Source organism: Thalassophryne amazonica, chromosome 15 (genome assembly GCF_902500255.1).
Source record: "Thalassophryne amazonica chromosome 15, fThaAma1.1, whole genome shotgun sequence".
In the NCBI taxonomy this organism is placed as follows: domain Eukaryota; kingdom Metazoa; phylum Chordata; class Actinopteri; order Batrachoidiformes; family Batrachoididae; genus Thalassophryne; species Thalassophryne amazonica.
The window spans coordinates 74,971,252-74,989,443 of NC_047117.1; the positions used below are offsets into that span (position 1 = coordinate 74,971,252).

The window sequence follows — 18,192 nt, forward strand, 5'->3', positions numbered from 1 at the left end:
AAGAATCTTCTGGTCTCAAACCCTATGCTTTATCCACTAGACCAAAAAAGAAAAGAAAAAAACCCCCAAAAACTTTCTGTGCATGTTGCTTTAAATGAAAAGGATTTGGTCTACATCTGAGCCACAAATCATTCAATGGTGGCATTAAACCACATTAACTATAGAAGGTAAAAAGGGCTTTATTGCACAATATTACTCAGTAAATTAATTATCAACCGGGATCTCTCAAATGTAGTCCCTCCTGTTTGACCTTTTCTTGCTAAATTAAATTTGCTCTCACTAGAATCACATTAAAACAAGTGTGTTAATGTGATAATTTTATTGATTACAGCTGATGTTCCACTGTATGCAGTCAACACCTTGACACAATTCAGTGAATATTGCAAAAGGTTTATTTTATTGGAAAAATTATCAATATGATATGGTTTCATACAGTGTGATGAATTTTCATCTTGTATTTTTTTGCATTCCCATCAGCTCCCCAAATACAAAGAAAGCTTTGTGCAAAATGGGCTAACTACAGAAAGAGCACTTTCCTAAATGGACGGGACTAATGTGTCACAGCCTACAGGCTGCATCAGCATTTGCAGACTTTTTTTTGAGGATGGCATTATTTTCAACTACATTAACAACATGTTTCTCCTGTTTTGCAAAGCAGTTAAGAACAAAACACAAATTTCAAAACAGTGTCACCTTCAAATCATTTCTGCACTGAGATGTGCTGAGATGTTTATGTTCTGATCTGAGACATAAATAATACCTGACCTATTTCTTTGTCAATGTGCCTCCATCTTTGTAGCTCATTGAAAGTTCATCTGGGTTCATTTCCAGATGTGGAGTCTAAACATTTTTTAAAAATTCTGTTACAGTGAGGGCCCTATCTTGATATTCTTTGGGACACATTCTAAAGCACATACCACAAGTGCATTTAGGGCGTGAACAACTCCACTTTGTGCATAGCTGGGCACCAGGCACACAGAGATTGTACTGCGTCAGTTTTTTTTAGTAGATTTATTGGGCAGCATGCTTGCCTCACAGCAAGAAGGTCTGGGGTTCGATTTCACAAGTGTTCAGTTCCTTTCTGTGTGGAGTTTGTGTATTCTCCCCTTGTCTGTGTGGGTTTCCTCCAGGCACTCTTCTTTCCTTCCACCATCAAAGCATGCACATTAAGTTTGTGCTCCTTTCACAGCCTGTGACCAAGGCAGTGTGTGAAGATGTGGAGTTGGTCCCCCGGGCAGAACTCAATGGCTGCCCGCTGCTCAAAGTGATCAGAGTGTGTCTAATTGTCTGTGATTAGGCTTTAAATGCAGAGACAAATTTCCTACAGTGATGAATACAGTATTAATTGTCATTGTTAATAAGTCATGACCGTGTTTTTGAACACAATGTGAAATAAATAAATCACACAGTCTTCTGCTGTGCTCTTTAAAAAACTATTTCAGAAGTGGACTCAAGTGAAGGTTTTGTGTGTGTGTGTGTGTATGAATTATTGTAAGCCATGTATGAGTTAATGGATCTGTGCCAACATGTACCAATGAACCAGTGGAGCAGAGCCACCTAATCTCCCTGAGGTGAAGCAGTCAAGCATGAAGAATTTGTGGATTTTTTTCCGTTAGTGTTTACTTTTATTTCATATAATGGTTGTGTTGAAATTAGTTTTATTGTGTATAAATGCACAGTGTGGGTACATCACAAACCCACAGCGGAATGTTGCACCATATAAATACACTCATCCAAATTTAAAGGCTTATTAATTAAAGAACATGTCGCATGTTATTTAACATCCTGATTAGCAACGCAACATCAAAGAATTCATGATTGTAAGTCTATCTGTTCACATGCAGTAATAATTAGTGGTCACTGATGTATTTCATTACTAATTATACCTCTCGCTTGGCGAGTCAGCAGATGCATTTCTGGAAAATGTCTTATGCAGCATTTCTCGCCATGTGAAGTAACTTTTAGAAAAAGCAGAAACATCCAGATGGCTGACAGATAGAATGAAATGGATGATGCTACATTCAATAACAAACCGAAGCTTTCATTTGAATGTGATGGCTCGGATTTACACAGAGAGGAGACGACACACTTCAATCTGAAACTCTTAATTTTTTTTTGAGTCTGTCGGATTTGGATCCTAACGTGCTATCTCTGCTGTCTGTGTTGTAGGATGATGATATTTTACTCCTGCTGTGAACGCGCACATGGACTGTCTCCAAGATGCTGTTTTTACAGGCTGCCTGAACATGCAGATGTATTTCTTACATTGGAAAAAAGTCAGAATAAATTATTTTCAGGAGATAATGGACTTTCTATCTAACATGCCAGAAGCATGAGAGAACTCTGTCAGGAGTTGACAGCGGAGCTGCTGAGGCAGCACGCCAAAATAGTGGAGATGATTGGAGAGAGAGTTGCATTTGGAACGGCCACGGCTCATAGGGAGTGCAGAAACAGGAAACAATGACACCATTTAGTGACTTCTGGTGACTTTTAGGACAGACAATAGCTACTTTTCTTATTGTGGAGATGGCAACACTGGTGTATCATTACATAGTCACTAACAGCCTAATTCTAAGTTGTTATGATTTCTGTGCGACATGTCCTTTAAAACATGTGTAGTCGAAAATGATTTACAAAGTTGAGAGAGGCGGTAACTACCATATATGCTGTACCTGTCAAAAATGCCTCATGAAGAGAGAAAAAAAACAACAAAAAAAAAACAAAATATGTTACACTGGAAAAAGTCACATTTATTTTTTTAAAGTTGGTGCTACCACTTCATGCAACAGAAAGGAAAATGAATTTAACCAGCGCATTATTTATAATGCAAACACCATGCTAAGGAGAACAACTAAACTGTACCAGGCACAAAAAATAAGTAAAAGGTTTTTAATTTAATTTAATTTTTTGCCCACTGAACAAATGATCATCTGTGAAGTAAGGGTTGTACCGACGTGTTGTTAGTACAAACCTCGCTATGCTCGTTCTGAACTGACAACACGTCGGTCTGATATTTCCCCGTACAGACAGTGTTGGTTAATAATCCTTTAATATTCCGTATTTTTTATTCAATAGCATGGTCTTCTAGTTTTAAAGCATTATTTCATAAGTATTATTTTTCTTCCCCGTGTTCGTCTGTGCCTCAGTAGACAGCAGTAGTTGCCGACTACTACGAAGTTAGGGTAAGCAGCTAACTGTATCATCAACCATCTTATGTTTATTTACACGAGGTGAGGTAAACAAGCACAGGTTTACCTCCGTAGGGATCCTCTCCATGCTAGCACACACTTTGAATGACATTTTCACCAGTTCAGTGGCAACAGTAAGCTGACTATTAACATTAACATTATGATTTGTTTTTGTTCCAAGTGAAAAGATGACCTCCCCATAACATCTAAAAAATAGAGTCCATGTTGAAAAATGTCAAAGTTCTCCTTTCAGTATTTGAATCAAGACCTGCATGAAGGGATGGAGTCCCAGTCTTAATTCTAATTCAGAATGTGATCTTGTCATGCTTTTGCAGCCACCACAACCAATTTCAACACTTAGCCTCAAATATTCTATGACACAGCGAATTAAAAAAAAAAAAAAGAGGGGAAGGGGTGTTTAGAAATATGTGTTTTCATAAATGTCACAACATTTGAGAAGTGCAGAAAAATAAATGGAGGTTATTAGTGTGCAATTTGAATTTGCTGTTGTACTGTATCCTTGAGGGCTTTGTTTAGCTGAGGTTTTTCTTTGGGTCAATACAGACTGTACCAGTTACTTGTGTGAAGAAAGGGAAAAACAGAATTCTGATTACTGACTGAGCTGTTCTGTGATGCTCAGAAGGTGTCAGATTTGCTGGCTGCTATCCGAATAGTAGACGGGGCTCCAGAGATTAATCCACCAAAGGGGCTCACATGAGCAGTTTTAAAATGCTTCACCACGAATTCAAGGCCAGCTGAACAGCAGCACAGAGTGCAGTTTAGATGTGGGAGAGGAGGCGATATAACAAATAATCTACATGGGCTGATGGAGAGAAATGCCACACTTGTCAATGGCTTTGAATAACTGACTACATTGTAATCAATAATGCTCTGCTGTGAAGGAAATACAACACTGAGCAGCAATCATTACTAGTTTTTCTCCAGCTGGTGCATGGAAGAAAAAAAAAATCTGTACTTGCCACTCGCGGCCTTAAACACACTGGTTCATTAGTTCAGATTTAACAAGGGCATCAGTTCTAAATGATTACGGTCCTCGCCATTTACGCTGAACGTCTGACATGAAAGATCATGAAAGCAGTGAAACTGTCATTTTCCTTTTTGTCAGCCGTGGCCGCAGGTAACTTACAAGATCCCTTTGTTAACCACTAATCTGCTAACTGAAAAATGATCTGTGATGAAGCAAAACTGATAAAACGTTAGAATATTTAGCTGTAGCAACCACTAACTGTGAATGTTTATGAATATGAATTTGGCTTTGGCTTGTTTTATTGGCTCTAAAATCCCGAGAAACAGACACCAAAAGCTGCAATTATAATATGTTGTAACATAAACATGAACGTTCCCAAAAAGGGTTGTAATGATGATCAAGATGTACATAAATTAATTTAACAAATTTAATTTAACAGTAGGTTCCATTCCTTGCTCTGGGGGTTGGTAAGGTTAGACCTTACTTGTGTGAAGTGCCTTGAGGCAACTTTGCTGTGATTTGGCACTATATAAATGTAAATAAATTGAAATTGAAAAAATTTAAATTCAACATCACAGCTTCCACACAGATTATTCACAGTACAGAAATGATTAAAGGAATAAGAAATGGACAATAATGTTAATAATGTTATTAATGCATTTATTCTGGCTTGGTCCCCTGCTCCTTCATCTCCTCAAGGTGACTATTGCTGCTCAAGCACCAATTTTGATTACTGGATTCATCTAGGAGCTCCAACAGGAACAAATGTGTGACTTTAGAGTTTTCCAAGCATTTTTGACCATTAAACTTTATTTTTAAAAAGTTAAGTGATTTAATGTTAGCAGAACTAAATCTAGTGTAAGATAACTGGTTATCTAATGGGTTCCATAGTTAGCAGAAAAGGTAACTTACTAACAAAATGTTAGCTTTGACCACTGTCTCTTGTTTTCCATTTTCTTTCTTTACTGAAGGAATTTTAATCCATAGCATATTTGCACCATGATGTCACAGAGTTTAAAAGACTTAGAACATTTTAGATCATTGGCCATAAACCCAAAATGCTGTCTTACTCTAGTGTGTGTGAAGACGTTCCATAGAAAACAATAAAAATAGGCTGAAAAATGAGTATATGAACATCATGGGAAAAAAATGTTGCTTCAGTGGTTTCCAGGAGCAGCTCTGGATAGACGCAATTACAGCGCAAAACAAGGGCAACCCTCTGAGAGTTAGAAATGAAGCCATTTAATATATTATATTATATAATATTAGACTGCAACATTCGGCAGTTGCAAAATCTATCCATCTGACTTGTTGTTCTGTTAAGGGTCACTTATACCAGCATGCACTGGGCAGAGACTTCCTACTTAAATTCACATTTACACCAACAGTCAAGTAGCCTAATCTGCATGTCCTTTGAGTGTGGGGCCCAACTGGCCCACAGAAAGACACCAGCTGGAATCAAACCATGGACCTTCTGGCTGTGAAGCAGTTGCACTAATCATTGCTTAGGCACACACCTGAAAGCCACACAATACAATCACAGTGTGATCTGTTGGCAACTAGAGCAGTTCAGGATTAAGAGCCTTGCTCAAGGGCACAGTTAGAGATGGTAATGATGATGGGAAAAATGCTGATAAACCCTTTGTGGGCATTTAACATAATTATTAATATACTATCAGCGAAGGTGAGCACATACATTTGGAATGTGCAAGAGAGAAAATGGTTTTGTTCACACAAAATGTTTAAAAAGTTTGTTTTTTTCTTGCTCTCTGGCTCTGTTTATTGATTAAAATGGAGACATGCGTGGAGAGTGGAGGGTATGAGGGACTCAAGACTCAAAACATTCTCTCAATACCATTGACTACAGGTAAGTCAAGACACAAGACCTCCCATCTCCCTTGGTACTGTTGGTACTGTCACCAAACCCAGAAGGTTATATATTGTGGAACACTATATATATATATATATATATATATATATATATATATATATGCGAACACAACTAACCAAAAAGTTAGCTTTGTTAACCACTAATACGCAAACTGAAAAGTGAACTTATATAACACTAAACCGCAAAAGAATTTAGCATAAGTTACAGCTAACCGCGAACCACTAACTTTTAGTACTGACTCAATACATTGTCAGCTACTGATGAACTAGTTTCAAGTTTAAGCACTGCTGAGGCTTCTGAGTAAAATGAAAGGTGAACATAAACCCCAAACAAACAATGAGCCAGAGCTTCTGTCTTTACGCACACTGCCCACTGCTGATATTAACAAAATGCTACTTGCCTGCGTTGTAATATAGTGTTAAGTTTCATCAATATTCCTGGGTGTGGCGAGCCAAAGACAACTGCTTTAGATCAGAGCCCTGTGAGTGGCTGCGAACCCTCTCCGTATAGCCTGACACACACCTGCTTGAATGACGGAGACCGCTTTCACTCCTTCCTCTCCTGTCATATTTTAAGAATTTTTGCAGTGCGACTACATTTGCAGTGTGATTACATAAAGAAGTGGAGCTCATTGAGGGATGAATTAATCCAGAAAAAGCCACTGTAAATTGCAATAAGACCAATGTGACGGAGAACCTTAAAAGGCTCATGTGCATGTCGACGTCATTGCATGGCCATGGAGTTACGGAGTTGTAGAAGTATAAATCAAGCTGTAGGATTTCAAGATACCACTCCGCAGCGGACTTAAAAAAAGAATGACTTGACAAAATGTAATCTCTTTAATGCACACAATGCCCGGTGCTTATTTAAGCCAGGTGATTATTTTTGTTTTGACCTGGCCATTAAATGATACAGGCCCCTATTCAAGGTCAGGTGTTTAGTCAAGGAAATACGTAATCCTAATTGGTGCTGGGGATCCCCCGTAGATTGTTTGGCACCTCCTGACTGTAACTACGCAATCCGTTACATACATATAACGGCTTTTGTCCATTTTATACACAAAATTTGCTGGTCCACCTGAATCCATTATGTGTGAGTTTTACTCTGTGAGTGTGTGTGTTATATATATATATATATATATATATATAGTATAATAATTTTGAGCCTTGCACATTTTCCCAGTCAGTTATTACAATGCATCACACCTGATCTACATCAGTGCCTTAGTTACTTAATTCAAGTTCATATTGCTCACTTCAATTGTTGAGTCATAACACTGTGTGGAAGAGACATACCCTCCAGTGTCAGTCGTGGCATTCTGCTTCACCAGGACAACGCACCGGTCCACACCAACCGGGTTGTCATGGACACTGTGTGCGAGTGTGGCTATGAACGTCTTTCTTACCCACCCTATTCCCCAGACCTAGTCCCTAGAGACTTCCACCTCTTTCCCATGCTGAAAAAATACCTTCGGGGCCAGAGATTTGAGGATGACGATGAGCTGACTGCTGCAGCGGAAGGCTGGTTAGGGGACCAAGATACTGAGTTCTACCAATCGGGTATCAATGACTGGCAAACTAGATGGAACAAGTGTATGAAGTTGGAATGGGACCATGTTGAAAAATAAAACATTATAAATCCAAATATCCTGCTCTTTCTGTTTGAGGTTCAAAACTTTTTGATATCCCCTCGTAGATGTCTGTGTGACAGATGTCTAAAACAATCCTTTTTATGTTAATGTTATACTGATGTAGCCCGGTGGAAAATCAGAGACAGGAAGGAAGGAAATGTGTGTATCTTTTCCTGTCTGATGTAAATTGTATATTTGCATTAAGGTAAGATGTTGCACCGGGTTAATGGTGTTTCTGCTATCAGCAATAATGTCTGATTGGAAGATTGAGATTAGGAGAGTCACTATAAAATAAGTTTCACTTGTACCAGCTGGTGGGTTTTGATTGGCTGGTTTGAGGGCATGTAGCATTAATAGTCTTTGAAGGTGTTTAAAATTAAAGCTCAAACCTAAGCAAAAATAAAAGGTAGAAAAACAGTTTTGCACAATTTGAGTTCTTTTAGCTGGATGCACGGTGTAAAGTGAAAAATGGAAGCAGCTTCACACTATATAGTTCCCTGTCTTGTGCTATTTAACACCGTAAGTCATTACACCTTTCAGCCATGTGATTAAAAACTGATTCACACAATGACCGCTTCACTAAAGTAATTTTTAAAATGTTAATAAGCTATAATTTTCTCTTTGTCATCATACTGAGCGATTCACAACCTCTGCTCAGAAACATGAATCAAACTGTAACTGAGAAACGTCAAACACAGGACAAAAGCCATCATGACGCACGCACACACACACAGACACACACACATGCACACACACACGTAAGCACCTTACCCTGCACAAGCGTGTAGAAGGAATCAATTGATGACAGGTTAGTTGTTATGGAAACATCCTCATCCCTCCCTGACATCTCAATGTCCACAGCAACAGCCCCCGACGACATGTCGCCGTGGAGATTGGTTACCACGCCCGTGGGGAAGGTTACATTAGTCAGACGGCCTTCACTGTCATAACTACGAGGATGGAGGGAAAGAGTAATAAAAGAAGATTATTTGCCTTTATTGGAGCATTTTTAAAATGCACACAGGAACGGGCTAGCAGCTTGAGCTGTCAGAGGAATAGAAATTTTTTTGGAGGTGGAAATTAAAATTTAATTGGCCTCACACTGCAGGCGCAGAATCTGAAATTAATTTAAATTGAGGTATAGTATAATGAAGCAATATTCAAATAATTTCCATTGAGCCATAAAATATGGTTTTCAATTAATCTCTTGTCAAAACCATTTTTTACTCCACTACATCAGTGTCGTTTCTGCTCACTTCAGAGCAGCAAGTCTACAGAATGTTGCCGCATGTCGCAGGTGAAGCTCACATTAATAAGAAACACATTTCATTTGTCATAATTTGTCATTGATGAGGGTTCTAAATTATATTCCTCGTGCTATAAAAATGTAATATAACATCAATAAATCAGCTGGCTTTTAAAATTTAAAATCCATCCATCTTGGGCTTTTCACGGATGTACAGAATTGACCTCAAACATATTAAAATAAATATATAATATAGTGATGCTACTCACTCATAGAAGGTGGTCCAACCAATTTGGATGCTCTTGGTGGCAAGCAGGCCACTGTTGCCATGGTAACTAAACAACACCAGCTCCTGTCCCTGAGCCGTGAGTGTCTTCAGACCCCCGTTAGTCCCGATGGTCAGCCAGATGACCTGCAGACACACATAGTAAGAATGGTTTCACGTGCACGTTTAGTCAATGCAGTACAGCTTAAATAGTTTGCTGATCCTTTGTGTCACTGTGCATTAAAATTTTTACAGATGTTAATTTTTTGTGCGATCTTTTTCCTCAAAAGCTGCTGATAATACTTTACCTCAAGTTGGACGTAAAATAGCTGCAAAGGTAAAGGAACGGGTCATGGCCTGGATTCCAACAATTACAGTGGTATTTCACATACGGTGCATCAAGAAAGTATTCACAACGCTTCACTTTTTCCACCCCATAATGACAACATGAAAAAAGTTTTTTTTTAATTTTTGCAAATTTCTTAAAAAAAAAATAAAACAAACTACAAAATCACATGTACATAAGTATTCACACCCCTATACTCAGTACTTTGTTGATGGATCTTTGGCAGCAATTACAGCTTCACGTCTTCTTGAAAATGATGCCACAAACTTGGTGCACCTATCTTTGGGCAGTTTTGTCCATTCCTCTTTGCAGCACCTCTCAAGCTCCATCAGGTTGGATGGGGAGCGTTGGTGCACAGCCATTTTCAGATCTCTCCAGAGATGTTCAATCAGATTCAGGTCTGGGCTCTGGCTGGTCCACTCAACGACATTAACAGAGTTGACCTGAAGCCACTCCTGTGATATCTTGGCTGTGTGCTTAGGGTCACTGTCCTGCTGAAAGATGAACCGTGACCCCAATCTGAGGTCAAGAGCGCTCTGGAGCAGGTTTTCATCCATGATGTCTCTACATTTTTGCATTCATCTTCCCTCAATCCTGACTAGTCTCCAACTTCTTGAAGCTGTAAAACATCCCCACAGCATGATGCTGCCAGCACTATGCTTCACTCTAAGAATGATGTCTGATTTCCTCCAAACTTGACGCCTGGCATTCATACCAAAGAGTTTAATCTTTGTCTCATCAGACCAGAGAATTTTGTTTCTTGTGGTCTGACAGACCTTCAGGTGCCTTTTGGAAAAAACGCCATGTGCCTTTTACTAAGTGGTGGCTTCCGTCTGATCACTCTACCATACAGGCCTGATTGGTGGATTGCTGCAGAGACGGTTGTCCTTCTGGAAGGTTCTCCTCTGTCCACAGAGGAATGCTGGAGCTCTGACAGACTGACCATCGGTTTCTTGTTCAACTCTCTGACTAAGGCCATTCTCCCCCGATCACTCTGTTTAGATGGGTGGCCAGATCTAGGAAGAGTCCTGGTGGATCCAAACTTGATGGAGGGCACTGTGTTCATTGGGACCTTCAAAGCAGCAGAAATATTTCTGTCTCAGATGTTTACAGACAATTCCTTTGACTGCATGTTAGTTTCTGCTCTGATATGCACTGTCAACTAGGGTTGGAGCCATTCCAATCCCGGATCGGTTTCGACTTCCGATACTGACATAATTCGCAGATCGGAATTTCCCGATAATTTTCCAATAACAGAGAGAAACCACCTCTCTGAAACCTCTCTAGCGCTGTTTGCTCTCTGCTCTGTTTACTGCTGATCGGGAGGAGAGGAGGGAGAGGTTTCTGAGCTGAAGCAGAGCTGTTTCTTCCGTACACCGCAGCTGAGAGTTTTAAGACACCAGTAACAGCAAATTTCCACTTGGCTCTCAGGTTCAAATGGTCTATGTCGTCAAGCACGGATTTTCAGAAAAATTAACTGAATTGTGACTAAAAAATCAGCCACTTCAACATTCCAAGGCTGTGAAATGTTTTAACAGCAGCTCAGAGCACAGCTGAGGAGGACAGCCGAACAGAGATTCACTTTCCCTCCGCTGAACAGGAAAAACTCAACCAAAATCCGTCAGTGTTTACTCAGAGTTACTTGTGTGAGCACCGCTGATGATACATTTAGAAATTTACAGTTTATTTTACAGTTGAAAAGTTTTGTGTTTACTCAGCAGGAAAATGGCGAGCGAGGGAGAGAGAGAGAGAATGAGCTCGAGAGAGAGAGAGGGAGAGATGACTTTTTTTGCTCCAACACTTGCTTTGACAATGTAAACGTATGTTTCCCATGTCAATAAAGCTCCACTGAAATTGAGAAGGAGAGAGAGACTGAGAGAGAAAGACAGGCAGACAAAGAGAGGGAGAGAAAGAGAGGGAGAGAGACATACAGACAGACAGAGAGGGCGAGAGGGAGAGAGAGACAGACAGAGAGAGGGAGACAGATAGACAGAGAGCAAGAGAGACAGACAGAGAGGGAGGACTTAATTTTTACTCTTAACACTTGCTTTGACAATGTAAACATATGTTTTCCATATCAATAAAGCTCCACTGAAATTGAAAATTGAGGAGAGAGAGAGAGAGAGAGAGAGAGAGAGAGAGAGAGAGAGAGAGAGAGAGAGAGAGAGAGAGAGAGAGAGAGAGAGAGCTGTCTTTTCTCTTTAAACATCAAATCTACGCTTTCATCTTAGATACACCATCTGGCAAATTGTAGCTGAACTTTCAGGTCTTTTTAAGAAAATCCTCATATAAAATCAACAATAATGATAATAATATTAAAGCACACAGAGCTCTGGTATCGGATCGGAAAAGTATTCAGCGAGCAGAACAGACTATCTTCACACCAAAGAAGTCAACCATCGACTGCATTCTCGCTCTGCAAGTACTCGGTGATACAAATGTGAATCTCTGCAGTGCTTCTTTGAAGCCTTTGCTCATTTCTGCAAAAGCATTTGATTCAGTTCAGCAAGATGCTCTCTGAGGCACCTTGAAAATTTGCAGGAACCCCAAGAAGATGCTGGACTATGAGTAGTTTTCAAGTTACATGTAGCTGGAAATTAGCTTTTACTCCAAATAATATGACTCAAGCACCGATCGGAATGTCTTGACAATAGCCATCCAGAAACTGAACTGGTGGACAGCATCTTGAACATTCGAGCGATTGGAGACAAAGAAACCACTCAGTTTGAAATGTACAAAGATGTCCTTGTCTCACCTGATTGTCTGGAGCAACCACACGTACAGGCAATCTGTTGGTATCTCTGCGGATACGGAGGGTGTTTCCACTGCTGTCTGTCACTGCTGTCACATCCTCATCGTTGCTGAAAAAGGACGTACGCACTCAGGAAAATTATTAAATAAAGAGTAAAGCAGCTGTGATGAATATAGTTTTTCTGAATTACCTACTAACTGGAATATAAAGAGTTTCATTTTAATTTATTCACTTTCATTCACAACGAGGTCACACATCACATTTTGTCTGCAGCCCTTCAGAAACTTCCCTCTACACTCCCACTCACACTAACCTGTAGCTGAAATTGTACTTATAGTCTCCAGTGACCAGTGACATGGTGAACTGGTGAGTCCCATTGGTGTCAAACACGTAGAGTTCCTGACTGGCTGGAGAAGCCACTTCATAGGAGCTTGGACCTGAAGCCAGAGAACCTTAAAAAGCAGACAGACAGACAGACTTTTGACATATTATATCATCTAACAGTAAGTTCAGAAGAAGAAATAAACAGATATAATTGACAATCAGTACTAGAAAACTACAACCAACCATTCACACTCGAGCTAATCATTATCCATAAACAGTAAAATCGAATATAATGTATATAAATATATACATTATATCAGTGTTTCCCAATTTTGGTCCTTAGGATCCAAAGCACATTTTTTATTTGTCCCTGCTCTAACTGCACAGGAACTGGGGGACTAGTCAGAAAAAAAATACATTTTTTTCATGGTGTCATTATGGGGTGTTGTGAGTAGAATCTTGGGGGAATGTTTTTTATGTACTCCATTTTGTAATAAAGCTGTCACATAACAAAATGTGGAAAAAGTGGAGCACTGTGAATACTTTCCGGATGCACTGTACTTGAGTGGATTAGTCCAGCCCAGCCAGCTTATACAGACAATAACTCAAAACCAATAAATACTATCAACTTCAAAGGTCAAATAATGTTTCATGCATGAGACTAACTGAAAAAGCACCTTAGTTTAATTTATGTTAGATGATGCCCAATACACTGCCAAAAATGATACGAAAAATACAACAGAACAGGAAAGTAAAACATTAAACAGTGGTTAGAATGTGTGAACATGCTGCGCTGCCAACTGCTGGACAGTTCAGAAATGTGGGAATATCAAATTATGAAGATAATATTTAAAGGCTACCATCAACTCAGGGTCTATATGTGCACTCACACATGTTGCTTACAATGTTGGCAGGACAAGACTATGCAGATTTATGGAAATTATACAACTAAACCAATGCAGAGTTGCATTGTGCTGCACTGAGAACTGGTGTATTGCCTACCAGTTGGTGGCTGGTTGCGTCGTATGGCTCGAATCCTGATGTTTCCCAGATCGGCTACGTACAGTGTCCCATCAGGGGACACCACCAAAGAAGAAGGACAATTAAGCCTGGCGTCTTTAGCATAGCCATCTCCTGCTTGGTAGCAGTCACAGTTGGCATCATTCTGCAGGACAGATGGCAGCAGGGGAGAAGGAGAGATTAAAAACAAAAATAGACAAAGAAAGAAACACAGATAAAGACAATACATGAATAATTCAACCTGACATCTCTAACAATAGTAAAAGGTGAGAAGCAGACATCTTCTGTCACAGTGCAATTTTATTGTATACATTAGTTCCACTGTTATAAGATTAACACACAAATCTTACGAATACTGTGCTTTTCTACTCTAATCCACTGCATTCATTCTATCACATGCTGATGATGAACACTAAGGAAATTATCACCAGGATGTTCAACAGGACTGACAATCCAAATTTCAGAAGTGAAGAAACAGTGGTACAGTACCTTACAGTCACAGTCAGAAGGCGCTCCTGCTAGATGGGTAATTTCTCCATCAGTCGACACCTAGAAAGACAAAAATGCATGAAAGATGGAACTTTCTTGTTCATGGGCAAAACTGGAATACTGATGCGATTAAGTCAATACTCAGCCAGTTGAATGGAACTGTGCACAGTGCACGATTGTTTGCATCCTGATTATGTCCATGTACTTCATAATGCTACAGGCTTGCACATGCACAAGTCAGTTTGAGAAAACTTTATCTTGTCCAAGAGTGAGACAACTGCAAGTCTTTAAATATTCATGTGTGAGTCCGTGTGAAGCAAGGTGCTGTATATGTCCTTAAGCCCACCTGTCTAATACGGTGTATTTTCTTCTCATCTGTCTCGGCAATGTAGAGGACACCGCTGTAGGACAGAGCGATGGCTGTAGCGCCCTCTAGCATAGTCTGGACTGCTCTCTTTCCCATTGTGTATTCGATACCAGGCACCTGGCAGTGCATGGGCCGACCTGCTACTATACGGACCTGAATGTTGGCACACATGAGAAGTTCATTAAAAATCATGGGGTTTTGACTTTGTGCAGAACATGATACATTCACTGTATGTAAGATGTAAACTTCAGAATTTTCAGCAACTGTAGCCATACAATGTTGACATGCAATGCTGGATACCTGTCTGTTTTCAGTGACTTGCAGCACAACGTTGTTGTCCAAGACATAGATGGAGTTATCCATAGGATTGATTGCAAGATCTGTGGGCCACTCCAAGCGAACCTGGATGGAGAAAGTATTTTATGTGACATTACCAACACTGACTGAAGGAGTTAAAGGTAAGAGCAAAGATTTAGTGCTGATGTGATTTAATGTTCTGATGTAAAATTCTTCAACTTTGAATGACTACAGAATAATTTCCCAAACTAAAGAGCTGAACTTTAAAGGTGTTTGAAGCTGGAAACTGTGTGATGCAATGAATGTGCAAGCCAAGATGTAAAAATAAAGACTTAAAACTTAATAAAAATAAAACACTTCTAAACCTTTGCTCAGAGCTGATCCAAGCTACAAGAATTTCATTAACTGAATCATGAGATCTAAATTAGGGCCCCTTTACACATAGTACAAAAGTGGCTGAATTGCACACGAAGCAGGAATTGTATGCAATATGTGTAAAATCGGAGCTGCCTCCTATGCCTCGTACACCTGTTGCTACAACTATTTGTGCACACCAGCGGCTGAAAGACAGAGTGTGCCCTGTGAGAGCCCATTCAATCCCTCTCCCGGTAGGTGTTGGCCAAATTCCAGGTGACAAACATGGACATCTAAGACCACTCGGTTGGCACTTTGAAAATGTGTGGCCATTCATGCTGTTAGCACGAAAATAGTGAGCAGACGATCACTTTCGAGCTGGCTGTGAAATTTGTCTAAGTGCCCCCACGAGTGTGGCGTTGCAAAACAGCAACACACATGTGAGGTGCCAGAATGCTGGCTCCCCCCCCACACATGTGCTGTGCGCATGTGTTGTGTGTGTGTTGTGCCCCCTCATCTGCTACACATGTGGCGGATGTGTTGCGGATGGGGGGGGGGGGTAATAACTAAATAACAGTAAAAATAACTAAAAAGAAATCGTGAACTTACAACTGTCCACTGTGACTTGCGTGTGTCTGCTTGCTGTCCTCCCTTGGACATACATAAAATCATATATCGCTGTTGCGACCGACGGCAGCGAGCGAGCACATGGTGCACATTGACAGGCTGCCTCAGGTGAAACAGACTGTCGGATCATAACACGCAGCAGGCGATCTGAATGTCACGTCAGCCATGTGAGCTCTGTTCCACATGATGTGGTGTCTGTCCTGTGGCGCACCATCCGCAGGACACACGAGTCGGGCCGGGCACATGCGCAGGGCCAGCTGGACAAGCCAGACCAGTAGATGTGGACATGATAAGAGCGGACTGCTTAATTCATGTAATTTCATGACTGTACGTCTGTGACCATGGGTCATCTACAGAGGAACAGATGGTTCATATTTGTATTGTTCACTTGGTAAGAGGGATTCAATAAAATGTAGTGTTCTTTTTATGGTGTGTGGTTTAATTTTTTTTAAATACGTCTATCTCCTTGTTGATTTCAAGCATTTTTATGCACCTTTTAATGGTAGCGCAGTGGTAAAGTCTCTGGCTGGTAATCAGAGCTTTTGTAAATTGCAGGTTCGAATCCTGTGGGTGGTATGTATTTTTTTTTCATAGCAGGTGCACTATGTGGTTACACATGCTCCAGCTGCTTGCACTGTGTTCCTGCCTGTGTCGTGCCGTGTCCCTCCCGACATCGGCTCAATGTTTTTGTGGTTCGCTCATACGAGCTCTTATGCTGTGATTCGCCCTGAGTTGTACTTATTTGTACTATGTGTGAAGAGGTCCTTAAGAATGTTCTGCTCGGAAAACTAAGCTTGGTTTAGACTTTTGACATACAATATGTAAAGCAAATCATATCTGGTCTCTTTCTTTTGTTATAAAATGCTCAATAAACCAGTCTGTGCCTCAGTGTGACACACCCTCTTTGGGTCAAAGAAGTCGCCTTTTTCTGAACCAGCAGTTCTTTTCAATTTGAAGCAACAGACCTGTAAAAATGTTGGTTCTTAGAGATATGAACACGTTTTTAATATGCATCACCTCAGCATCTATGGGGCACTTTTGATACAAACTTTATTAACCACATATTATTTAGACTCTTGGTGAAATATATTTACTTACTAGAAAAGGTGGATAATGCTGACTGACTCGGTATGTTGTATTTTAATGAACTGTGGGAACAGCGCGGCTTATGGCTTCAATGTTTGACTATTTCTTCAATTCAGAGGTTATTTCACTCAAATTAATAGCCCAAACTTCCTGGGATCTCCTGAAATTCCACAGCATTAAATTCCATAACATACCCAGAATGCAACAGTGATTACAAGAGGAGGATAAATCAGTGTATGAAGTCAATACTGTGAGACAATGTTTGCTATATTCAGTGTCTGATTATATCTCAAGCCTGGTTTGAAAAACTTATTTTCATTACTTTTAATATTGTTGACTGATGCGAGTGTTCCAATGTCTGTTGTTCTCTAGAAAAACAAAAAAACAAAACAAATCGAGACATGATTCGATACGACACTTTCAAACACCGAGCTCCAAACAAACAACCTTTTCCAACGCATAGAGAAAAGCAGTTTGAGTTATATTTTGTTGGAATTGATTCACTTCAGGTTTACCAGCTTTATGAACTTTGGCACCTTAATATTTCATTTCTGCCTCAGTTTCATTGCTGGGTTTATAGGAAATATTTCAAGAAGCTGTACTCTGTGCTGCCACCTGATATCACGCTATAATTCCCCGTGGAACTGGTCCAACTTTGTTTGCCTGAGTGATCTATGAGTTCAGTGAATTAGTGCCCCTGGCCTAAAGCTCCGATATGACAGTTTAAAAATGAAGTACAAAAAGACTGTGGCCAAAAAACAAAACAAATACATATAATAAAAAAAAATAATAAAGAACTAAAACCAGATCTTCGAGTTGATAAACAGAGCACACACTGAGGACAGAGGTCGGCCGCTTCAGGTGCTGATGGCCAATTTGTCTTGTTGGAAGAACACAGACGTTCTACTTTCTGTTACAACTAAATGAAAACAACACTTGAGTGAGTATCAGTGAAGAAATAAATGTTTAAAAATGTCCAAAATTCACATTAAAATTACTACAACAACTGAAAAAATAGTGAAGTACTGATACAAAATAGTCAAAAGTGCAAGAAGTCTGCAGCTCATTTTGGGTCGTGTGACATATGTCACAGAGGTACATACAGCATGTAGACTCACAGGACATTTCCTCAGAACTTGGTGTCATTTACCCAGAAATTCACAAGAATGATGAAGGTAGTCAAAAGGTTCCATAAATATTGTACATACAGTAAAGTCACATTCTCACTTTTGTGGATATGCATCCCAGAAGTTCTCGGCTTAAACCTTGTCCTTTTATCCTTGTCCTTGGAAAACCTCAAAGGGACTGGAAGGGTGTCCGTG

General features: G+C 40.0%; 1 protein-coding gene across 11 annotated transcripts in view; it reads right to left on the reverse strand.

The window, feature by feature from the left end:
• LOC117525661 (teneurin-3) overlaps positions 1-18,192 on the reverse strand; it is a 564,186-nt gene that overhangs the window by 68,551 nt on the left and 477,443 nt on the right. For all 11 annotated transcript variants that reach the window (XM_034187585.1, XM_034187583.1, XM_034187580.1 and 8 more), the window contains 8 exons: positions 14,807-14,908; positions 14,486-14,659; positions 14,140-14,199; positions 13,633-13,795; positions 12,620-12,758; positions 12,310-12,415; positions 9,213-9,355; positions 8,469-8,647 (listed from right to left, as the gene is read on the reverse strand). In XM_034187585.1, coding sequence (XP_034043476.1) covers positions 8,469-8,647; positions 9,213-9,355; positions 12,310-12,415; positions 12,620-12,758; positions 13,633-13,795; positions 14,140-14,199; positions 14,486-14,659; positions 14,807-14,908 — 1,066 coding nt within the window. The remainder of the gene's footprint in view (positions 1-8,468; positions 8,648-9,212; positions 9,356-12,309; positions 12,416-12,619; positions 12,759-13,632; positions 13,796-14,139; positions 14,200-14,485; positions 14,660-14,806; positions 14,909-18,192) is intronic.